This window comes from Anopheles coluzzii, chromosome 2 (genome assembly GCF_943734685.1).
Source record: "Anopheles coluzzii chromosome 2, AcolN3, whole genome shotgun sequence".
Taxonomy (NCBI): Eukaryota; Metazoa; Arthropoda; class Insecta; order Diptera; family Culicidae; genus Anopheles; species Anopheles coluzzii.
This window is the reverse complement of record NC_064670.1, coordinates 9,415,230-9,438,863: the sequence shown is the minus strand read 5'-3', so window position 1 is coordinate 9,438,863 and position 23,634 is coordinate 9,415,230. Positions and strand designations below refer to the sequence as shown.

The following is a 23,634-nucleotide window of genomic DNA, read 5'->3' as shown; positions in this document are numbered from 1 at the left end:
TAAATAAATACACACAGCCGGCGTTTATGTCTCGTTTTGGATAACACACCATGGTCATGGCGGAGCGGGGTTCGGGCGGCTGCTTGAGGTGGTTTATTGAAAGCGCATAATTGACTCAATGGGATTCTGTACATTTTTTTCCTATAGGGCCTCCACATGGATTTTCCGTGAACGCAGAAGGGGTAATCGGTTATTATGGAAGCTTTTTTGGTTTAATGCGTACAGGACGTCTGGGAAGAGAATGCTTTTAAAACGTACACCCGGTTGCCTGCTTCTTCTGATGGTTTGTGGGTTGTAAGTTCGCCTACCGAAAATACAAGCTAGCAATCGATTCAATATGCACTTCATGGTATGGTTCAATAATTTATTCATAACAAAATATCTGAGTATAAAAAAATATCAAATAAAAAAGTAAAAATATTCCTTTGCTTGGTTCCTTTCTTCTTCAATGTGTGATATTAACATCGCACTCATAATCTCTGTACATCTTGATATTACTTGATGATACACCATGGGATAATAAAATTATGAATCTGATGAAGTAGAGAACCGTGGACGCGTTGGGGCCGGTCCTGTGGTACAATCAACTCGAGCGGCTCAATAACATGCCCGTCATGGGTTCAAGCCTAGAATGGACCGTCCCCCCGTAGTAATGATTGACTATCCGGTTGCGTAGTAATCAATAAAGTCTCGAAATCCTGCATAGGCCGCCATGTCCCCGTAGAACGTTACGTCAAATAAAAAAAGGAGAAGCCCCGTGGCCGATGGACGTTGTGGCCCCGGGACACACAAACTCTGAGCACCACAGCTTTGCCAATTTGCAAACCTTTTTGAGTCTACTTTAACTGAAATTTCCGTTTGGATTTTCAAATCGAGCAAGTCTGTGAAACCTTTCATGAAGTATTTCACGTTTGGATATTTCCTCCGACAACCCCGTAATATTCCGACAATGAAGAAGTTTTCAGCACATGACGTTTTGGAGATTGAGCGGCTACCTAATAAAAGCTAAAACCATTTTTTCATTCTTTAATGGCAAAATTTCTCATGTATGCAGCCGATTGTAGCCACATTAAAGACCTAGCTCTCTATAAAGTCGTAAATTTTTCAATTCTAATGTTTTCGTCTGCGTTTCACTGTCACCCCGCCGTTGTGTCAAGAAAGCAACCAATGATCTAACCTCTCCCTGCTGTACCGCCGATTTCCAAATATTATGGAAAATGTAGTGTTTTTGTCCTTTTTGCGACGGTCACAAGTTCGGCACTCGGACACGGGCTGGTGGGGGGTTGCATTTTCGGTGGGTGGCGTGTTGGCCAGACGTTCAATTGTGAAGTGTGAACCCCGATTCGTGACCATTGCACAACCACAGCAAGAACGAGGGGCCATCGCCTCCAGAACGTACGCGTTTTGTGATAACACAGTCTAGTCCAGAAGAGAGGGGAAAAATAGAAGTCTGCATCCCGTGTAACCACCCCTCACCACTGCACCACTACTGAAAATTGCTGTTTCACCAAGCCGCGAAAGAAATAAAGCGAAACGGCGACAAATGGATTCCAGTTTCCCACCAACGTTGTGCCATTAGTTTGCGAAAACCCCGTGGAAAACGTTGCGACTGATAAGAAAGAACCCGTGCAGGCAGGCAACAGTAGTGTTGTTGCTCGTGGTGAAGCGAATATCGGACCAGCGAAGCGCGGCAACCCTTCCCACCCTTCCCAGGCGCGCAAGGCACACCACAGGTGCATAGTGCCGAGCTGGTAGAAGAAACAACCTTCAGCTCAAAGCGAAGGTGCCGATTAAAATAGTAACAACATTCATACAGGGCCTGTTTGTGCCTCATAACCCCCCCCCCCCACCGGTGGAGAAAAAGGGTCGGTGCGGGCTTATCACCAACCCTCCCCCGGCACACCCCATTTACAATCGAGTCGATTGTATACGGTGAAGCGTAAAGTAAAACTTTAAATTATTCCCGTTCGCTGGCCTGTGTCGCCGACTGTACACCACAAGAGCCAGCCTGTAGTCATCCAGTGCGACAATGCAGCGACAGTGAAACGACGAACACGATCGCGTATAGTGTCGTAACATCCCACCTTACCGCGCGTAGCTGTGTGTAAACCGCCATCGGTGGACGCCGCCTGACAGGCAGACAGGCCAAGGCAAGGCAAGGCAAGTGTAAAGAGGCAAACGCGCAACGTCCGTCGCGGTCACACCATGTTTGCCTCGCTCAAGAACAAAATCCGCGAAGAGACTGGCAACGATGTGGCGCCGCTGTCCGTGTCGCGCACGCGACGCAGCCGGCCCGAATCGCTCACCAGCGCCAGCTCGATCGACGAGCTGAGCGTGCTCGAGCAGAAGGAGGCCGAGCTGAACGCAACCCGGCTGGAGCTGCAGGAGCTCACCGGCCACCTGAGCAGCGTCCGGGAGCAGGCCCGCCTGCTCGAGGAGGAAGCTGGCCGCCTGAAGCAGTCCAACAGCGCGCTGGAGGAGAAGCTGCAGGCGACCCAGCTGCAGCGGGAGCTGCAGCGCGAAGAGCAGGACAAGATACAGAACTGCCAGCAGCAGGAAATATCGAAGCTCAAGAGCATGCTGCTGTTCCGCGAGCAGGAAGCGATCGATCGGATAGCGCACCAGAAGAACGCCGAGCAGCAGGCGGAAAGCCTGCGGCAGGAGGTGAACCGGCTGCGGGAGCTGGAACCGATGCTGGAAAACGCCCAGGACGAGCTGGAAAGCTTGCGCCACTCGTCGCAGTGCGAGCGGAACAGCCTGACGTCGAAGCTGGCCGCGATGGAGGAGGCGAACCGGCATCTGCAAAGCCGCGTCCAGGTGCTGGAGGATACGCGCGTCTCGCTCGGCCCGAGCAGCGGCGGCAGCGCGGACGAGAAGGTGCAGTGCTTGCTGCAGGAGCGCGACCTGCTCGAGCAGCGGCTCGAGGCGGCCCATCTGCACCTGTCCGACATCAAGACGAGCTGGAGCATCCAGAACATGACGCTCGAGACGCAGGTAAGCCGGCTGTCGCGCCAGGTCGCGGAAGAAACCACCGAGAAGCGGAACGCGCTCAAGGCGAAGGACGAGCTGACCGAGAAGCTGAAGCAGCTGGAGTTCGAGTTCGAGAAGCTGCGCTCGGAAATAACGCAACGCGACAATAAGGTACGTGCGCTGGCAGGGCACGCCAAGGCCTTTGGTTGCTTGATGTGCCTGATGTGTGTCATCTCATCGTCCTACATTTGCCTCCTGTCCTTCCAGATCAAACTGATGAACGAAGAGATCGATGAGCTACATTCCGCCCTCCGGGAGGCACGTGAGCAGCACGAAGAGGAGGTCACGTTCATGAGCAGCAAAGTAGTAAGTAGCTCGAGCGCGGGCGCAAAGCCGCAACCAGACACTTCCGCCAAACGCGCATCCTTCAGATGAGTGGGGGCTCACTCCTCCGGGAAAGTGTACCCTTGAGTTAAAGTTAGGCCCTCGGGTACCGCGCGCCCCCTGAGATATCCCATTCCATTGCTTTGGTGTTACGCGTTTCGGTTTTAGTAGCTTATCAGTCAAGTGGGGCAGTGTTAGAATGCGCGATAAGCACCGAGCTAAACCGTGACCGAACAAAAGGACCAAAAACAACTGAACCGAATTTGTGTCGGAGGTTGCGGCGCACCTCGGCACACAGCTGCCGGGTGCTCTATTGCATTCCCATAACTTGTATCGATTAAAGTTCCTTAAGATTCGATCCTTCTCCCCCACACACCCTGCGCTACTCGGGATAGCGTTCGCCTTATTTTAAACACTCCTTTACAATAAAGTACAATGTGACGCCATCGTATGTTTTTGTTATGATTTATTTATTGGTTCTCGCTTCTTTAAACCCGCACACGTTTTGCAGCATTAGAAGTGTGCTCTTGACAGCACACGCTTTTTCTCTTATCGCTGTGTGCTTATCGTGCGCTGTGCGTGTGTGTGTGTGCTTGAACATCGAACCCATTTCTCAACAGCTCGGGGATAACAGCATGGCGTACCTTGAAATGCACCGTAAAGGTTTGGCGCCATATTTATGCCGCCATGAACGGTGCTTATACTTATCGATCTAAACAATTTTCGTACTTAATTCATTCGTTTCCCTATTTTCTTTCCTCCTCCTAATAGGAACAACTACAAAGCGAATGCACCGACCTGCGTACGAACCTGGCCGACTCGGAGCAGCGACTGTTGGAGTGCTTGGAGAGTGCGGACCGCTCCACCGGCGCTTATAAGGGCCAGGTGGCCGAGCTCGAGAACACCGTGCGCGAGTTAAACCGTCAACTGGCCGGGTGAGCAAACCATCGGGCATCGATTTTTGGAGAAGGGCATCGATTTTTTGACACAATTATTATCATTTTGTCATACCTTCTTATCATTACGAAGTTTGTTAGCATAGTCGGTCCCTTTTTGTTTGCCCATTCAAAATGAGCGTTGGCTTCCCGGCGTGTATTCATTGATGGCTTTCTCTCGGTTTGCGTGTTATTGAATGTGTGTCTAAAATGATGAATAATTTCTCTTCGCAGCGAAACGCAGGAAAAAATGGCAGTGCTGATGAAGAATGCGGAAATGTCGCAGCAGGAAGAAATTTTACGCCAAGAGCTGCGCCACGAAAAAGATGAATCGATCGAGCTGCATGACCGCGCGATGATGCTACAGCACGAGCTGGACAAACGGTAACTATCGCTTTCCGGGCACTGACCCGCGAGCAAATGTTGTTCCTCCATCATCAACATCATTTTTATGCCCACTTCCGGTAACCTCTCCCGCAGCCTAAACACCGTCAATGAGCTAAGAAAGCAGGTCGATGAACTCATGACTACGAATCTCAATCTGAATGCCGATCTTGTGGACAAGAACAAGGTTCGTACACGTGCACATCGATTGAATTCGCATGCGCGGCTTGCACACCATACCTTACTTACTGCTTTCAGATCATCAAAACACTGAACCAGCGGCTGGTAGACATGAAGAAAACGCTGCAGGAAGAGCTGAAGGGTCAGCAGAACGGTAACAGCAACAATAATAATAATAATAATGCAATAGTGAGCTACATCGCTGGCAGCCAGTCGGCAACGGCACCACCGGCCCACGATCGATCGCTGGAACGATCGAAAAGCTTCGAGGGCAAGGCGCTGGCGAAGGAGAACGGAACGCTGAAGCAAAACGGTACCAATGGTGGTGCTAGCGGCCCGGTAGTGATGGATGAAGTGAACTTCCGCTATCTTAAGCATGTGATAATCAAATTTCTTACTAGTCGAGAGGTTAGTACAGCGCAGTTTCCGTCGCGAGAGGATGCAAACTTGGTCGGCCAGTCTACGTTAACCGTGCTTTCCGTCCCCCGTAGGTTGAAGCGAGACACTTGATAAAAGCCGTTTCTACGCTGCTGCAGCTTAGCTACGAGGAGGAGAAGCTGCTGCAGGACACACTGAACTGGAAGATGAGCTGGTTCGGCGGCAGCCGGCCGGGACAGGTTACGCTACCCACCAGCTAAAGCTCTGCCGCCCGCTAACCCCGTGCGCAGGTGCACGTGCGGCAATACGTTCGCGCAGATGCTTCACGCAATGCAGCCTCCATGCAGCATATCTCCTATATACAATTTGCACCTACTTATCGGAATCTTCCAAGCGACAATTCAGCAGCAGCAGCAGCAGCACCGGAAACTCAACCAACCAACCAAAGCGTAATCTCTAGAAAAGGATGTGTGTGTGTCAGTGAGGAGTGTATTAGGACGGGATAGTGCAAAGCGACGATACATAATCAAAGGGTTAAGGCAATTGATGCGCCAGAAATTAAGTGAACGATTTCATACGAGTTTAAAGTGAATGCACAACAAACGCTGCTTAAATCTCGTACAGAAAACGATCTGTTGATTCGATGGATGGGGCAGCTGTGTGGCTGTTTTTCCATCATTAATATTACGTACATCTGTTGAATGCATTTTTATTGCATTAATTATGCCAGCAAACATTCCTGTGGTTGAAACAACACCGCGTACGAGCGAGTGAACGCTTGTTGAATGATTATTCATAGATTCCTTATATGTTTACAGGGTTTACCAGGGGTTCTCATAGTTGTGGAACACTTCCTTGACTCTTTCCTATCGGAAGTGAACTTCATATGTTGGAAATTGGACCCTTTTTTGGCCAGGCTCGTTGAATATTCCTACTAGATTTGTCCAACAATCGTGATATAGAGTCCAATTCGCATTACAATAAGTTCATTTCCCGTAAGAAAGAGTCAATAAAGTGTCCCACAGCAATGAGCACTTCTGGAAAACCCTTATATATGCCCTTAGTATGTGATTTGCTTCCTTTTTTACCCCCAAAAGGTAATAAGTATTTACAATGCCATAGTATTATAAAGCGGCAGCAGCTTTCTCGTGTGATTTTATGAGTGATTTTTATTATTTTTGTTGGCCAGTTTTTTTTGTCTGTTTACATATATATTAGCTTTTATATATATTTTTATACATTATTATATAATGCTTGTTTTATTACCCGGATGCGAGATGCAGACAAGTTGCACACGAAGGTATTCGCTAGTCCTGGCACCATGCAGCGATTGTTGAAGGATAGAAAAGGTGCAAACATTTGCGCTAAAGGAGAAAGGGGATACGTTTATCCGTGGTCTATCGAAAGGAGCGTTTTGATTGAGGAAGGCTTCATACAGGTTCATTGTTCATGTGTGTCTCCCACACAGCCATTATTCATGTTTATACGAATTCCAGTAAACCAATAAAAGCGCTAGGTAAATTAAAGCAAATCTCCCACCCAATATGGGCAGCTTGTAACGTGTATTTATCAGCAAAACCGTGTAGCGTGTATATGTCAGCGTCCTTTCGCATTCACCATTCCCCACCACCTTATCCCTGTGCAAACGGTGACGCAGCGTTCGTCTGCAGATAGTAAACGCCCTGCACGCCGCGCCCAAAGTTGGACGGCTGGCCGCCCATGTTAGCGTCCGGTCCGGACGAGGTACAGCTGCCCGCCAGTATCTGCCCATGGTCGGCGCAGCGCATCGCACGGAACGGCGTGCCGGCGCGGACCGACTCGGCGTAGAACGTGGGCGCACGATCGTGAGCACAGCTGCCCCCGAGGTCCGTACCGCAGCCCGGCTGCGTGCGGCCACCGTTCGGGTAGAAGTTGGCCTGGCCGAGCGGCGTATTGATACCGTTCAGGCCGGCGTTCGTCATGATGGTTTCCACATACCGGCCATCCGCCGGCGACACGGCATCGGCCTGTCCGAACGCAAACAGCGGCCCGGCCGGATCCAGCGCAATGATCGTGTTGATGCGCCCGTTCTGTGCCTTGCCCGCGTTAGCGGCCGCGTGCGCCCCCAGGCTGTAGCCGATGATGTAGATGTTGTCCGGGTTGGCGCCGGCGGTCGCAATCAGCTGATCGATCAGCAGCGAGACGGTGTTGCCCACCGGTCCGACCAAGTTGCGGGACGCGATGTAGTTCGGGTTGATCGCACCCACGCCCCAGTCGACGGTGATCACGTTAAAGTCGCCCCGCTCGAAGAACGCATCCCGGATCAGCGGGTTCATGAAGTGCGACCCGTCGTTGTTCCAGCCGTGAATGGTGAAGCGCGTCGGGTGGGCCGGGTTGAAGTTCGAGCCGGTAATGGAGGCGGCATTGTTGAGCTGCAGTATCTGCGGTTGCGTCGGATTGGCCCGCGTGAACAGACGGAAAATCATGTCCTGCTGGGGCACGAACCGGGGTGCGGCGGTGCCGGCGTCCGTTTCCGGCAGATCGTACGGGTTGGTGTTGACAAGATGCAGCCTACCGTTGCCATCGGGAACCAGGTGCCAGTTGCGATCGTCAATGGCAGTAGCTGGACATGGGTGAGTTAAAGCTAACGTCATTCAGTGTCAATGGAATATTGTTTAACCCTATCAAGCTTACCACTGGCAATCAGTCCCACCACAAAGAGGGAAACTACGGCGCACAGCTGCATGGTACGGTCGGCTGAAAGGACTCGGTCAAGATCTGAACTGAAAATCACACCACGGCCCAAATGACCTTCCTCTTTTATGGAGCGCAAAACGACCGCACACCACACCCCCAAAAGTTCTGGGTTTATCCAGATGATTAAATTATCGCGCCCTGCTTATCACGAGCTACCCCACCAACTTTATCCCGGCTAGATGGCAAGTGTATCTGAATGATCAGCTAATCACATCACGTTGATGGCAGTTGAGGGCATGGTTAAGGTAAAAGTCCAATAGTAGCGTCATGCCGTCGCAAGATTAACCAGTTCACTGGCAAATTCAAACCTATCATGCCGCACGTCAATGCCGCTTGCTGGGGGGTGGATGGTACGGACAGCGTACAGCGTGTTCAGAGCACGCGGGCCAGTATCTGTGGCGCGATAGGGGCGCTGGAACGCAATGTGTTGAACCATGAACGGATCAGATGTTGTACGTTAATCTTGCAAGCTCACCAGTCCGCGTCGTGCTTGGGACTGTTCCATTTGAACGGAAACGAGGACAGTTGTTTCATTGCTATACGCCTTAATGTATGCAACGCGCATGGCAAACTGTGCTAAATCTGTACTAAAACGGTTGCAAACTTGGTTTTATAAGGGTAAGTAAATTGGTAGTGTTAATGAAAACTCATGCTGAGTAAATTTTCAAAGTATTCTTTTCCCATTAGGTACTGTATTTATTATCATCGTCATTGTGTTTCGTACAACGTTTACAACTATGTTTTGTCTTGGAACCTCACGCGACGCACAGTCAGCCCACGGAAACGGTTTACAGCTAAATCCTTTTAAAATAAATGTTCTGCATGTATTCTCAGTCACCACGTTAAGAAATAGATCTATCAGAAATAGTATCTGCTGCCCTGTTCAATTGACTTCTTCGCCTTCTTTCCACCCTCCACTTCTGTAGCCATTGTTTGTTAACTTGTAGAAGAGCACAGAAACCCCGAAGTGAGTGCCACGGTGCATATATTCTTAGCAATCAGCAGTAAAAGTAAACAGCCTTCAACGTACAAAATAGTAACAGCAACAAACACTCTACAGCCGCACCTCACCCCGCACGATCTGCTCGTAGATGGCGGGCGTCAGCAGCTCGTACTGGCCCTTGGGCGTCAGGTAGTAGACCGAGTCCTCGATACCGCTCGGATCGAACCCTTCCAGCTGCAGGTCGAGTTTTTTCAGCTTGAACGTACCGGTCATGTCGACCTTCGACAGCAGCCGCACGAACTGGGGCCGAGCGTACGACGGCAGCGTGTCCTTGAGCGTGCGGGCCAGCTGCTCCAGGTCGACCTGCCGCTCCGGATCGAGGATGGCGGCCATGCCGGCACGGCCCTCCAGGTTCGGTACCTCCACGCCGTACACTACCGTGTCCCGGTAGCCGCACGCATTGCTCACCTCCGCCTCCACCTCGCTCGTCGACACGTTCTCGCCCTTCCAGCGGTAGGTGTCGCCGGTTCGATCCTTGAAGAACAGGCTGCCCCGCTCGTCGGCGACGAGCAGATCGCCCGACAGGAAGGCCGCATCGCCCTTGCGGAAGATGTCGCGCACGATCTTCTTCTCCGTCGCACCCTTGTCGACGTACCCGAGGAACGCCCGGGACGGATTGTTCGGGATGATCTTGCCGATGAACAGGCCGGGCTCGTTCGGTTTGCACAGCTGGCAGAGGCCGTCCTTGCCGCGCAGCGGCTCACTGTACCCGGTGGCCGGGTCGGCCCGTATGATCGAGATCGGATAGACGACGGGTATGATGCGCGACACGAACCCGATCGCACCGACCGTGTTGTCGATGTTCACTAGAGAGAGGGAAGGGCAAACAATACGGTTCAGTTGAGGCAGACAGAGCAGAGGCAGCCACTTACCGATGTTGGCGTTGCCCTCCGTGGCACCATAAAACTCAGCCACCCGTGGAATGTTGAACCGCTCGACGAACTGGGGCCAAATCTGGGGACGCAGCCCGTTGCCGAAAATCAACCGTACCTTGTGCGCTTTGTCGACGGGCGAGACCGGCGTGGCCAGGATGTAGCGACACATTTCACCAATGTATTGGGCAATCTGAAAAAATCGAACGGTGGCAATTAGGACAGACAGTAATGATGGACAAAGTGGACATACATCCGGAGTCGACTCCGATGCGACTCTGGCAATTTCGGACCCGACTCCGGAAGGTAGGTTCGCCTAGCATTATCCGGAGTCGTCTGGAATTGGAGTCGTCTGGAATTGGAGTCGTCCGGAGTCGGAGTCGTCCGGAGTCGTCCAGAGTCGTCCGGAGTCGTCCGGAGTCGTCCGGAGTCGTCCGGAGTCGTCCGGAGTCGTCCGGAGTCGTGCGGAGTCGTCCGGAGTCGTGCGGAATCGCCCGAAGTCGGACTAAAGACAAAGCAAAAAAATCCCAGATCACAAGCGGTTGACTCCGATCGACACCGATTCCGGTCAACTCCGAACGACTGCCGACAACATCCAACGACTCCGACTCCGGACGACTCCGAACGACGCTAGTCGACTTCAGATGACTGCGCACAACGCCAATTCCAGGCAATTCCGGGTGACTCCAGCCTACTCCGGCCAATTCCGACTCCGGGAGACTCATAACGACTTCAGACGACTTCAGACGACTCCGGACGACTTCAGACAACTCCGGATGACTCCAGACGACTCCGGTCGACTCCGATTCTCTGAGAACTTCTTCTTCTTCTTTGGCACAACAACCGTTGTCGATCAAGGCCTGCCTATACCCACTAGTGAGCTTGGCTTTCAGTGACTTATTGATTACCCATTGCAGGATAGTCAGTCCTCATCATTAGTGGTTCCTATTTTGCCAGAGTCGGAATTCAACTAACAATAGTTGAAGTCGGATCGGAGTGCGCTCGAGAGAGCACATTACTAGTACAGACGCTTTAAAATGTAGTGGCATTCAACTCGAGCTTACCGTGCAGTTGTACTTCTGACAGTCGGCAAAGAACTGCGACGCGGAAAACTTCTTCCTCGTCACCACCGTTGCGCCGAACAGCAGGGCCTGCCCGATGCTCATCATACCACCGGCGGTGTGGTACAGCGGCAACGGGGTGTAGAACGTATCGTCCGCACGGAATCCAGCCACCAGGGAGATTGCAGCCGCAATAAAAATGTACCTGCAAATGGAATTGATGTGTGTGAGAAGTGGTACATCCCCGCAAGCCTGTATCCTGTACCACACGCCACCGCCAAACCAACCTGGAGTGCGTGATGACGGCCGCCTTCGGTAGCCCGGTCGTGCCGGACGTGTAGATGTAGATCAGCTTATCGTGATGGTTCGGCTTCTTCACCCCGTTCACCGGCAGCTCCTTCGACGCGGACTGCATCAGCGTGGTGAGGTCTTTCGCGTTCGCGAGCACCGGCTGCTGCGTGGCCTCGTTCACCTGGTACAGTGCTACCGCCGACGGCAGCTGGTCGGCAATTTCGGCCACCGCATCGGCCAACGCTTCGCCATAGATCAGTGCGTTACAGTTCGCCACCGTGACGCTGTGCATGAGCGCGTTCTTGCGCAGATTGTGGTTGATCAGTGGCACGATCACGCCCAGCTTCGACAGGCCCAGCCAGGTGGCGACAAACTCGGGCCGGTTCTCCTGCAGCAGTCCGACCACGTCGCCATGCTTGTAGCCGTGCGAGTGGAACACGTTCGCCAGTCGGTTGGAATAGTCGTTCACCTACGGTCGCAGAGGGTCGCAGAGAGGGCACAATTAATACAATAAATATACACACACATACACGGCAACAAAAAAACCCGGGGAGGGAAGGGCCAACAATTGCTTCGGTAGCCGCTAAGTCGCTTATTTGGCAGTTTGTTTTTTGTGTCTGTCTGTGTTGATGGGAGGCAACTACACACAAAAAAACACTCAATATGCGCAGTTTGACGTCAGCGATCGCGACTGCTTAAGAAGCAATTATCCACCCCACACGCCCCGACGGCTCGGCTCGGCTCACGTACCTCACGGAACGTCCAGGTGCGTCCTTCGAAGATGAGGCATGCCTTTTCCGGCTGCTTCGACACAAACTCCGCAAAGATGTCGCCGATCGTGGCATTGTTCTTCGCGTGCTTCCGCACCAGCCCGAGCAGCTTGATGTACCGCGTCAGAGCTCTGGAAGAGATTGGAAAAGGGATGGAAGATGGCAGGGTGTTAGCTAAGCAAAGAAACAAACCGTTTTTTGTTACCAGAATCCGTGTTGATAAGATAATCATACAAACAAACCCATTTGCGGGTTGTGTACAGAGAACCACTTCAAACTTTTGTCTGGACCTTGACCAACAAGGCGAAGAGGAATGTGAGTGATCGAGTGCAAAACAAGAAAAAGACCTCCGCTTTTAGATGGTGTACTGTTCGGTGGCAAAAATCATAAAAAAAACCCCGATTTATGACTAATCCCCCACATGGAGCTCTTATCGGTTATGATGCGATAAGAAGACGACGCCCTGTGCGATAAAGATGCGTTTAATTTCTAACCCATGACATTGCATGTTCTGCATGGGGAGGGACTAAATGCTAGTAGCACTAACACTTTGTTTGGTATGTGAACAGTTGCAACTAATTTAACTAACTAATGTGGCGTGCGGCGCACACTTCAACTCCATCCAGCATCCAGCACATTCTGCGTCACATTTAATTTCCACCTGGCTGTAATGAACATGCCGGCGTTCGCCCCAACCAATGCCTACCGTCATAAACGATCATCTCCCGAGCATCTTACACTGGCAAAAGGCCGCAAATATTTGCTGAAACTTTGCGTTGCGTGTGCGAATATTCTATTTTTCGTTGATTCAACCGACACGCTTCGATAACACTGTGTGATGCACTCAATGTTCCTCTACATCCCTTACATAACGCTTCCACTGTTTGCAAGGGCTTGTGTTGCTTACAGACGTACAGGTTTGTAGATCGTAAGAAACCATTCAAACAAACCGGTTTTGGACCGGCCAGCGGCTGCACCGATTCACCCATTCAGCCATTGTGTGTACCTCGTCGTAGTTCTCGATCGCCCAGATCCACACTAGCTTGGTACCAGGGGGTACATAACGGCGTAGCGCGGTTCATAGACGGCCCCCTTCCCAAAGCTTCATTCCACACACCGCACACCGCTTTCTCAAAAGCAAGGGACGACCTTCGAAGCGGGTGGCGGACGCATTTCAACACCACGCGGCGGCGGTGGGGCGTTTGGTTGCGCACGATCGTTGACGTTGCGTTAATGGTGCGCAGAGGGAAAAGCTCGCTTTGGCGGTCGTAAACGGTGGATGAAGCGTTTGTCCTTCTCTACGCTTTGCTGGCGCAACAAAGCACACTGTCCAAGATGCTTTGTTGTTGCGGAGAGGTAGTACGATTTAGTTCCACCTTACTATTCGATACTAGCTTTCACAGCTTCGAGATCGTTCGGTACACAGTTCGGTGGAATTCCGATAGTAAAGATGCAATGCCCTACACACACGCAACGATCACTGGAGCATATTTGGTTCCATTTTTGGTCGCATACACACTCAAGCGGATTTCGAACACGTCACGTCACCAGGCGTGTTCGTGGCATGCCTCAGCACAGTTCACCTAGCGTACCAGGTTGAACGGAACTTTTTCGGGACCGCCAACAAACTGTCTGCAAATTGCGTCTGCACCTTCCGCAAAGGGCCATAACCTTCGGCGTGTGTGTGATCAGCTTCTCGCTCGTCACCTACCCTCGACTGCTGCACATTATTACCATTGCAAATCGCTCGATTTGCGTTCGTTTGGTCGCCTTCCTTTCGCACACACTCACTTGATATCGCGGGGCGCCGTCACGAACGCGATGTACCACCATCGCCACCAGCCGCTGGCGATGAACACCGCGGCCAAGGTGATCAGCAGCGCCGGCAATCCAAACTCCCAACCCATGTAGACCCAGATGAGTACAACGGCCGCGATCGAGGCACCGACGCTGGTAAACTGAAGCACGTACAGTAGCACTAGTCTGAACCGGTCGCCGCTTGCGCTCCTACTGCCGGGCTGGTCGTCGCCGCTCGGTTCCGACGCGAACGGCTCGAGTGCCGACGGTGGCCGTAACCGCGAGCCCGCGACCTGCTGCTGCTGCTGTTGCTGTCTTGCGTGCTCATGCTCCGGCTGCCCCTTCTCCACGTCCACTATCGAGGGCTGCTTCGGGTGTTACGACGGCGTTGTGTTACGTTCCGGAGAGCGATCGCGAGAACCGGCGAGCGAAGGTGAGATAAGAAAGAGAAAGAGAGAGAGAGAGCATGAAGAGATCGATTGAGACGCTGATGATAAGCGGCGATGGTGGTGAGAGGGAACAACATGCTTAACTTAAGTTGAGCGTTGTAGGAGAGTCAGGTGTGTTCGTGTGTGTACGTTAGAGCAAGAAGCAGCTTAAGCCTCGTAACTGTTCAGTGTAGTGATGGGAGTTCGGAATCGGATCTAGGGCCTATTCATATTCCAGAGCCAATTCCGGAGAAGATTCCGAAGCCGTCTCCGGAATCGGAATTGACCCGTGTATCGCAATCTGCGCTGGAATCGGAATCAGAATTGGAATCTGGAATCAGTGTCATTTCTACAATTGAAATAAGAAGTTTTAGAAACGACATCAGCCCCGGAATCTCCATGAGAATGGATCATTTACAAGTAAATTGTAGGTTCTTGGCGGCTATCGATACAATCGTAGCAGCATACGTCCCAAACGCCTATTCTCATGGAGATACTGAAATCGAATTGGATTCCGTGGCCGATTCTGATTTCCGAGCTTTTTCTGATTGCGGACCTACTATCCGGAATTGATTCCCCAAAAATGCTGAGCTAGTCGGAATCGATTCAAACCAAAACTGCATTGTTCCCATCACTAGCCCAGTGCTTCTCAACCTCCGTTTTTCTTCTGATCAAAGCTTTTGCACACCCCGACATCCCCTAAACCTTTCCGCGAGAGCTTTTCTCTCTCACTTTTTTGTGGGGTTTGCTGAGCTTACGAGCGAGCTTTTGCTCTCTCTCTCTCTCTCTTTCTGCTGTTGCTCTCCTAAGCTGGTTGAGTTGGAATCACTGATTGAGATCGCACACGGGGCCCTCCTACCTTGACCATGAAAAAGAGGAAAATTCCCACTGGTTTGATTTACATACTGAATTCGATCGACCAGTTTGGGATAATGCGTTGGAGAGCATGGATTTGTGGCCTTTTTTTAAGCTGAATCATAGCAACGTCTTACGTAAAATGGTAAAGCTGGCGAGCTAACATAATGAGGACAACGCATTTGAAATTCTATTATGTAAAGCGTTGGGAAAAAAATTGATGCAGCGCTTAAACCAAAACTGGAACGAATTTGTATAAAGAAACACAAAATCTAATAATACGGAGCATTGCCCCAAAGACAACATTGCCAACCACACATCCTAACGACTGCCGTCTAAATTATTCACCATACCATATTGCATCAGTGCTGCGACAGATTATGTACGTGATTGTACGTGCCATGCAAAATGGGGGATGTAAACTCTGGCTTTTCCCTCGATTCCGTTTGGGTTCATATTACCTTCCTGTACGATCCGAGGCGCCGCCCGGTACGTGCACGGGCAAAGTTTTTCACCGACCGTAGCGTGCGTCAGGAAACGTACTTGCTTTTCACGTTCAGCTGATGCGTGAAGAAAAGAAAGTTGCGGAAAATCATTCTACCGGCCTGTGGGGCAGCCGGATCACAGCAGCCTGAGAGCTAATGCGCCTCTGAAACGCGAACCACAGCAAATTCGCTCGACGATCTCGACGGGGTACGGGAGGGATCACTGTTTGATTACTTCCTTTTCTTCGCGGTGTGTTTTTGTGCAGCTCCCTCTAATCGCGGCGTATCTGCATCCGAGAATGCAATTTGTTCACTTTCCGTTTCAATTGCCAGCTAATGCACCGCAACGATCATCAGTGGGCACCCTTGCCGACCCACCAGGCGCTTGACGATTTAATGAAACTTTCCAACCATAAGTTCCTCAAACAAATCACACACAATCACAAAACAGAGCTGCTTGGTTCGTGGATCCTTCGTTTTCACTTTTGCTTTTGTATGTTGCTTTGGGTGTTATTTGTTGCCCGAAAGGTATCTCACTTAAGCTGGAAGGGTGAACATTTGCGCCCAGCTCACTGTCAAGCTCTCCAGCTTCCCTGACTGACCTCGAGTGAACTCGAAGCGACCCATCCACACAGTAAAAAGGCAACAATTCGCCCCCGTCAACCGAGCTGGGCCTTTGTTTTGATGCGCAGAACCGCTCCAAAGGTGTCCTCCTTTTGCGCATCCAGGGTTGCGTTCGCAGGCAACCGAACAGCCCATTAGCGTGCCCAGCGACAGCCACAGTGATTTAAATGGAACGTTTTAGCGTGCCTCACATATAACACGGCACGCCACACTGTTCCTCACCTTAAACGTATTTCGAAAGCACGTGTGTGTGTGTGTGTGTGTGTGTGGGTGAGGTTAGAACACTTTTGTTTGGCGCTCTCTTTGAAGGGCAAGTGAATTCTTCTGCTGGGCTGCAAGGGTGCGTTCTTGCGAACGTTTTGCGCAATGGTGTTAACGCAATGGTAACGCACATGCCGCGTAGCGGTGCAAAGTAAATTGCGAACCTTCTGTTGGAGAAGAAAAAAAACGGAAGGAAGCTTTTGGGCCGTGCCCTTAGCCGTCAATCAGCCGTTTTGCTTCCCACGCAATGCTGTTCACGCCGGCCAGAGCTAGGTGCGGTGCATTCGAGACCCTGCACAACTGCACGCGGGGAAACGCTGGAGTCTTCATTGGGTTCAGGGACAAAAATGGACTCGTTATTTTTAATTTAGCTAATTGTTGCTGTTTTTTTTTATAATTTTCAAGTTAGAAAATCATGAAAATATCTTTTTAGAAATAGTCACCGATTGAAATTGCTAGTTATGCAAGGTTCTAATGGGATTGTTTACGCCACCCAACAAACACTGGCCGACCAACAGTTTTATGTTCTTTACGAAAGAATTGATTGCGAAAGCATTTGATTGTATTTTTATAATTATGTTCCTTTACATATAAATGTATTTTAGAAACACTTAAATAAATCCATGTCACAACACATTTTATGCATGTAGGATTGTTAGAAAGTTGCTAAAAATGCTTGATCATTGATTCGAATTGGTTCTCATGATTCCAATAGTTTGCCGTTCGATTCGTATCGTATTCTGTTCCATTGATACTACCGTTCGAGTGCCGTGATCAGGCGGATAATGTAGCCAGAAAATCAGACACTTTTCGTTTCGTATGTGGTTTTTTTATGGAGTATTGACGCGATTTCAGCCACCAACTGTCAAACTCCATGTAAAAAAACTAGCTAGTATCGTAAAAATCCCCATTATTCCATGTGTTTTCCTTCCCTTGCATACTTTGTCTTTCTGTCTTTAAACATGAAAATCACTCCTATTGTTGCTTTTTCCCGCTTTCCCGAAATAATAAATTAATGAAAATTGCTATTTTAACGAATAATAATCATCGTGCCACCATAGAAAACACTTTCAGTGCCATTGTTTCTAAAACTTTCCCCTTTTCCAGGCACACCCTTGCCGTTAGCGCCGTGGATTTGAAACGAAAAGTATACGCCTTTCGTTGCAGGCCAGCCAACCCAGCCCAGCATAGCCACTTTCATGACCTTAACGTGGCGGGCAACCCCCCCTTATTTTCGGAGATGCTTTCTGCATAGTTCTGCGGCGATGGCTCAACCTGCCGGCATGTTGCGTCGCGTCATTTTCTTAGCAGCGTTCGAGCAGCTGCCGCGACCCAAAAGCCCAACCGGCGGTGCGGTGCAGGTGTGCTCTCAGCAAGAGGCGAGAAAGATCACATCGCGATTGAAAGGCCTGCCTGAAAGTAACGTGCTTTGCAAACAATGCTTGAGCTTTGTAGCCTTCGGGGTGAGATTTCCTCACCCCGGCGGCCGGTTGCCACCTTTGCAACCTTCAACGTGGCCCACGTTAATTTGCCTGCAGTGGAATGGTGCAGCTACTTGCCACAATATGAGAAGAAAAACACCCTCTCCAACACTGCCAGCGAACAGTTCAACGATCTTTCCACCCCGCCCCTCGGTGTGTACCAGATTTTCTCCACTGGTCGGTAATTTTCTTTCACGGACACGTTGCTACATTGATGCTGAAGCGTGTTCGTTTTTGCGAGCCTCATCTTAATGATGCCTAGCGTCTCTACACAAGGGGTTTCGTGCCTGCCGCCATTGTATCCCACGGCCACCCATTTGCATTCTCCACAAAGTCCTCCCCTTTACACACTGCATAGTGCATTGAGGGGGGGGGGATACTTCACTTTGCCACTTTGCCTCAACTACCTTCAGCTGGAATGAGCGGATATTGGCAGTGAGAGAAGAAAAGACGGAGCATTTTATGATTTCTGTTTCAATACTAATCAAATTCAACGAAGCTCTTTGGGGAAGGGACCTGGAAGCTGCACTGGGATGAAGCAAATATTGGTTTACCGTTGCTATTAGCGTTCAATTGTCACCGCAACGGAAAACATTCGCCGCTCCTTAAAACACATTGCGAGCATCAAAAGCCCCGTAGCGCATGGATGCCCACAGCAACGCCCTTTCAATATTTGAGCGGAATAAATTCCAGCCTCCCCTATGGTGGCTACCCTGGCCTGATGAGCTGATCGCATGAGCGGCGGCTGCTGCGCCGGACGATAGCGAACCCCGTCCCACTGCCGGGAGGCTTGACATGCCAATGTCTATTTGGTTTGGCAAAACAGTAGCACGGTAGGTGTTAATGGGATTTGTTTGATAATAGCCGGTTTGCTTTTGGTTTTCTTTTCTTTTCCAATCAAAAAGGTCTTGCACTGAGCGTCGAGCGATCGAGTGCCAAAGCTCAATTGCCACATTTTTCGTACCTTTGCTGAGAGGAGTGGGAGGATTTTGGGCCACAATTCCCTTTCGAAACAACACACATTAGCATTTTAATCGGTTTCTTCACAGTTCACTGCACAGTAAAATCTCAACCTGCAGACTCAAACTACGATCACACGGGCTACGAACCTCACTCACCGGGTCTCACCAAATCGGTTCGTTCGAAGACATAGCATGTAAGATGCCAGTAAACTGGTTCAACATCGACAACTGATACAACTGCTCTGCTCTTTGGCCTTTTAGCTTTATGGCTGCTTATCGTCACGATCTGCAGACCAAAACGTCCCTACGCGCATTAACATGGCAGGTCTGCTTCGTAGCATCGTTGTTTGAAGAAGCGACTGAACTTTAGGGAGATGTAAAGTGTGCACGTAAACAGTACGGAATTCTGAAGCGGCAACAACACTGTAAGGCCACAATGGCGTCCTTCAAGATCGCTTCTAAAAAGTCCCACCATCAATTGGAGGCAGTCAGTTTGACAGCTCGTAATGCCTCCAATTCGCATTAACCACACATCACCTACTGGGTACTGAAGGTCACCCCTCCCGGTCACAGCACCTGGACCTTAAACAACAACAACAGGTTTGAGGTTTTTTGTTTTTTTGGTTCGTTTGCTGAGTAAAAGTAAATGGTCCAATGATGGGCTTCGGGTTGTGTATGTGTGTGAGTCTTTTTTAGGTGGTCTTTAATGCTTCGTTGTCGTCTCTGCCAGCAGTATAAGGTGGGATAGGATTTTTCATTATCTTAGACCCGCACACACCGCGGGCTCGTATGTTGGATGTTGGCACGGACATAAGATCAAGGTTTTTATGTACATTTTTTACCATCTACCTCAACCACAATACCATCAGAATTAACCAACCCCACACACACACGTTAATGGTATGCCTTTTGTCGTGTTGTTGAGGTTGCCTGACAGTAGACTTCAAGCCTGCAGCAGCCTATGCCATCCATAGCGACGACCTTTAGTGACGCACAGTAACTCCTTTTTAAGGTGTCACAGTCGGTTGAACAGTTTTGTGTATATTGTGTACATATATCATCTATTTGTCTTTTTCATTCCATTTCTTACCCGTCTATAGTAGCTGTTCTGTTTGGCCAGCCGTATCTGTGGAAATTAAATAAGCAACCGGCCCCCCACATTAACACTCTCAACATCAGGTAGTGGAATATTAAATCCTAGCCGGAATGGATTTATGAGTGGAACATCAATTTTTACGATGAGTCAAAAACACATCCACCTACATCCGCCGGCTTCGTGCAAACATTTCTCATCCCAAGGGCAAGGTTGCGAAAAAACCATGTCGATGAAGTTTGGCACGTGTTTTGCAGCCGTTTTGCACCCCTGTCTGCGACTCCGTGTGCCGGCACAACAGATCTACCAAAATCCTGATCTCGTTTGTTGTGCAATCGATGGTCCTCTGTCGCAAACGATCGATCGATTGAACATTATAACATTAAGCTCTGTGCCCGGAGAGTTGAGCGTATGAGAGCAGAAACGTTTGTAATTTGTTGCCTGTTTGTTGTAACGAACACTTTGGAGCTGCCCGTCATTATAATGCGATTAAAATGGTTACCCAAATTTGACAGTCATCGTTTGTGTGTTTGTGATTCGTATCATTTGGTGAAGTTCAAACTTGACTGAAGCAGCTTTTTTTCGTTTGTAGCGTGACTAAACGATCTTTTCATCCTCTCGAGCAGAGTTGTTTTTGAACTGCAGCAAGATCAGCGCAAACAATGCAATTAAACCCTAACCCCCGCCCGTGTGCAATCCTCGATGATCATTCGATCACTTGTTTTACGCAACAATACGCAACTGTAACCGTTTAATTACGTACATTTTGGTTAAAGGAAGCGATTTCTAGTACAAGTATTTAAGCGATCTTTTGCTCCTATATGCTACACATCACACAGCAGTGCACACAACCGATCGTCGATTTGAAAGCCGACGTCTAGGTAACGCACCTCAACACGGCTGTCCCCAAATGGTTCCCCCCCAAAAAGGTGTGACCTCATTCACAAAACTGACTTGTCCTGACCGAGTTCGGCACCCGGGCACACCCGTCGCTTTCTTCACGCGCCCCAAACACCACAACTTCCCCGCTGATACGGACCTAGCGAAAATAGTGAGTTTTTTGCATACCAAGTACTACTTGCATAAGCGCGGTGCCTACACCTTTCGGTGCCAGCATTTCCCAACCCCCCGCGGTTAGCTGTATCGAACTTACCTTCCTCTCGTCATTGTTATTCATCGTGAATATTGATAATTAATCCATACAAAAGGCAATCGACCGGCGTTCGCTAACGCGTCACTTCCCACCGCTGGGCGGGGAGGGCTTATAGTAGGGATCGTAATGCCGTTGGAATCGATACGCGTGGAATTCCTGGCGGGAACTACAGCTTGCTGCGAGCGCTTCGTGCACGGCGTGTCACAATCCGGGAGCTTTTTGTGTGCGTTTTTTTTTTGCTTTTTTCTCTCTCTCTCTCTCTTTGCACAACTTTTAAGCTGGTGCCATTCAATCAAATCCGGTACACCTTTGGAGGGGAACGTTTAGGAATCACTTTCATGAAGCACTTGTTTTAATAGCACACGACTGAATCACACGACACGCTTACAATAAAATCCGGTGCGGCAAACGATTGTTGCCCGATCGAGCATCCTGTTGATAAAATATGCATTAGAAGCTAGCTTTGGAACCGAAGGGGATCTACTACTAGCGCAAATCGACACACTAGTGAAGCACTTTTCACCTCACACTCACATTTAGCTTGTATGCTTTAAATTTGAGCACTAACAATGCACCCGGCTCACTTGCAGTAAGCTTGCAAACGTGTTTGATGAACCCGCGAAGCTTTCTTTCCTCCTAAAGACCAGCTTCCACTTTGCACTGGAACGCTAACTTCTAGAATGATCGCTGGGGGACGCTGGGGACACAAACCCAAAAATAGAACACTCACAAACACACACGCGCTCACACATCACACAAAACACGAAAACTGGAAATTCTTCCCGCTTTTCTGCAATCCCGCGTACGCGTCGCCGAACGGATTAGCGCAGCACGTTTCGTATCGCGCACAACGCAGCAGCAGCCCAGTGCGCGCCCGGTTCAACGGTTCAGCACGAAATGCGCCAGCGTGCTGTGGCGGAACGCGCAAGAAGCACGCGCGCGTGTAAGGGCAACCACCATCCACGGAAACACGCCACACGTCTCCCACACACTCTCACCAGCTGATTCGTCGCCTGGTTGGACGGGTGGTTTTTCGGGGGGTGCTTCTCTTCGGTTCGGGGGTGACTTTTCTCGCACGTTACCGCGGTAAGCAAATCGACAAAGTTAATGGATGAAATTATTGTTTTAAAAACAATATTACGCATACACAGGTGGGTGACGTTGAGCTTCGAAGCAGACGATGGAATTACTTTAAATATACCGATTAATACAATCGAACTCCAAACTAAGGACAACGGGTTAAAGCTGGTGCTGTTTGTGGTAATGACTCTAGTTTTTGCTTTCATCGGAATTTTAAGTTGCAGGCCCCAAAATATCAAACCGGCGAATAAAGGAGGAACACAACACAACACAAACCCCTTTACTAAGGCTACCGCGTGGACACGGATGCTTTATCGGCTAGTGCGTATCTGCGATGTATAAATCCGGTTTTAAAAATATGGTGAAATAATTTTTTTTGCACTATCCTTGAGCCTTATGGTTCGATGCTTTGAGTCACATGCTGATAGTGGTAGTGTTCCGCCTGGTGTAGGCTGATTATTTTAAACATAAATCAGAAATATTATCATGTTCCATGTAGCAGCGATTTTGCGTTTGCGATTCCGAGTAAAGTTAGATTGATTTGTTTTTGTTTTGTTGTTTACTATAAAATTTTAGAAACACATTTACTTCAGAAAGTGTTTTGTATTGCATTTTATTATACATTATTTTCGTGTAAATCGTAAAATTTTATGATCGACATTGCATGTGAAACGGATTTGCACTAACCAAAAACACGCCATTGATCGACAATTCGTTCAAGGCTGACTGCGATCGGTGAAAGCGATTGAATTGCGATCGTCAAATGTTTTGGCATTCGAGCTACTTGATTCAATGATCGAAAAGGGACACGTGCCACGCTTCAAATATCTTCCAACCAAACTTCAAACTTTTTTATTTGTTTTTGCTACACCAATTATAAACCCATTTCAATGCCCTCCATTGTCGACAGGTTAAGCACGTCGACGTCAACCGATTGTTACTCCCCCGACTTAAGTCGCCCCCTGTGGGGGAGGGCTGGGTATTGCAGTTATCGGGCGACCGCATCATGAAAAGATTATGTCATATCTTTGGCGTACAATATAAATCGATCCGGGAGCGATACGAAACAGGCTAAAACGCCGTTTTGTATTTGCTCGTATGAACTTTTAACTTTACACCCGTTTTAATGGTTCGTTTTTTTGTTTGTTCAGGCTTACAGTTTGACACAACATTGATTATTAATCCAGCAGGTTTGGCAGTACACTACACACGTACGGTACACACACACACGATAAGCATTGATTTACAATGGAACAATAAACCGATGGTAAGGGTAAATAACCCTTTTTTTATAAAGCGAGATGGGCGTGATTGTACGGTTTGCTGCGGAAAACAAGCAAAACCTCACGGAGAGGCAGGTGCAATGAAGATTTTTAAATGCATTTGGAAGATCGACCAAATCGACGCAGCGTTTATGCGCCTACTAAGGTGCAGAAAACATTACGCAAACG

At 49.5% G+C, this 23,634-nt stretch overlaps 3 protein-coding genes across 5 annotated transcripts; 1 reads left to right on the top strand and 2 right to left on the bottom strand.

Moving 5' to 3' along the window:
- Window positions 1–1,117: 1,117 nt before the first annotated feature.
- Window positions 1,118–6,762, top strand: LOC120947543 (golgin subfamily A member 1). Its single transcript, XM_040362949.2, has 7 exons — window positions 1,118–3,141; window positions 3,238–3,336; window positions 4,126–4,289; window positions 4,524–4,673; window positions 4,770–4,860; window positions 4,932–5,261; window positions 5,345–6,762. The coding sequence occupies exons 1-7, from the start codon at window positions 2,206–2,208 to the stop codon at window positions 5,489–5,491; spliced, it is 1,917 nt and encodes a 638-aa protein (XP_040218883.2). The 5' UTR covers window positions 1,118–2,205; the 3' UTR covers window positions 5,492–6,762.
- Window positions 6,749–8,103, bottom strand: LOC120947545 (lipase member H-like). Of its 2 annotated transcripts, none has more exons than XM_040362950.2 (2): window positions 7,905–8,103; window positions 6,749–7,854 (listed from the first exon to the last, which is right to left on the bottom strand). In XM_040362950.2, the coding sequence occupies exons 1-2, from the start codon at window positions 7,954–7,956 to the stop codon at window positions 6,863–6,865; spliced, it is 1,044 nt and encodes a 347-aa protein (XP_040218884.2). In that variant the 5' UTR covers window positions 7,957–8,103; the 3' UTR covers window positions 6,749–6,862. The 2 variants fall into 2 exon arrangements, with proteins under 2 accessions (XP_040218884.2, XP_040218885.2); XM_040362951.2 differs by having other exon boundaries at window positions 6,749–7,833; window positions 7,905–8,080.
- Window positions 8,104–8,624: 521 nt separating this feature from the next.
- Window positions 8,625–22,007, bottom strand: LOC120947542 (long-chain fatty acid transport protein 4). 2 transcript variants are annotated; one of them, XM_049607484.1, is made up of 8 exons: window positions 21,638–22,006; window positions 21,104–21,535; window positions 13,756–14,126; window positions 11,945–12,095; window positions 11,191–11,663; window positions 10,907–11,108; window positions 9,843–10,035; window positions 8,625–9,776 (listed from the first exon to the last, which is right to left on the bottom strand). In XM_049607484.1, exons 2-8 carry the CDS (start codon window positions 21,125–21,127, stop codon window positions 9,022–9,024), a joined length of 2,169 nt encoding a protein of 722 aa, XP_049463441.1. In that variant the 5' UTR covers window positions 21,128–21,535; window positions 21,638–22,006; the 3' UTR covers window positions 8,625–9,021. The 2 variants fall into 2 exon arrangements, with proteins under 2 accessions (XP_049463441.1, XP_049463442.1); XM_049607485.1 differs by lacking the exon at window positions 13,756–14,126 and having other exon boundaries at window positions 21,638–22,007.
- Window positions 22,008–23,634: the final 1,627 nt, after the last annotated feature.

Coding starts and splice junctions, on each gene's coding strand:
- LOC120947545 (XM_040362950.2), bottom strand. CDS start 7,956: ATGCAGCTGTGCGCCGTAGTTTCCCTCTTTGTGGTGGGACTGATTGCC. Junction 7,855..7,904: donor GGTGGGACTGATTGCCAGTG/GTAAGCTTGATA, acceptor GAATGACGTTAG/CTTTAACTCACCCATGTCCA.
- LOC120947543 (XM_040362949.2), top strand. CDS start 2,206: ATGTTTGCCTCGCTCAAGAACAAAATCCGCGAAGAGACTGGCAACGAT. Junction 3,142..3,237: donor TAACGCAACGCGACAATAAG/GTACGTGCGCTG, acceptor CTGTCCTTCCAG/ATCAAACTGATGAACGAAGA. Junction 3,337..4,125: donor CGTTCATGAGCAGCAAAGTA/GTAAGTAGCTCG, acceptor TCCTCCTAATAG/GAACAACTACAAAGCGAATG.
- LOC120947542 (XM_049607484.1), bottom strand. CDS start 21,127: ATGAATAACAATGACGAGAGGAAG. Junction 12,096..13,755: donor ACGGCGCCCCGCGATATCAA/GTGAGTGTGTGC, acceptor AATCTCTTCCAG/AGCTCTGACGCGGTACATCA. Junction 9,777..9,842: donor GGAGGGCAACGCCAACATCG/GTAAGTGGCTGC, acceptor CCCTCTCTCTAG/TGAACATCGACAACACGGTC.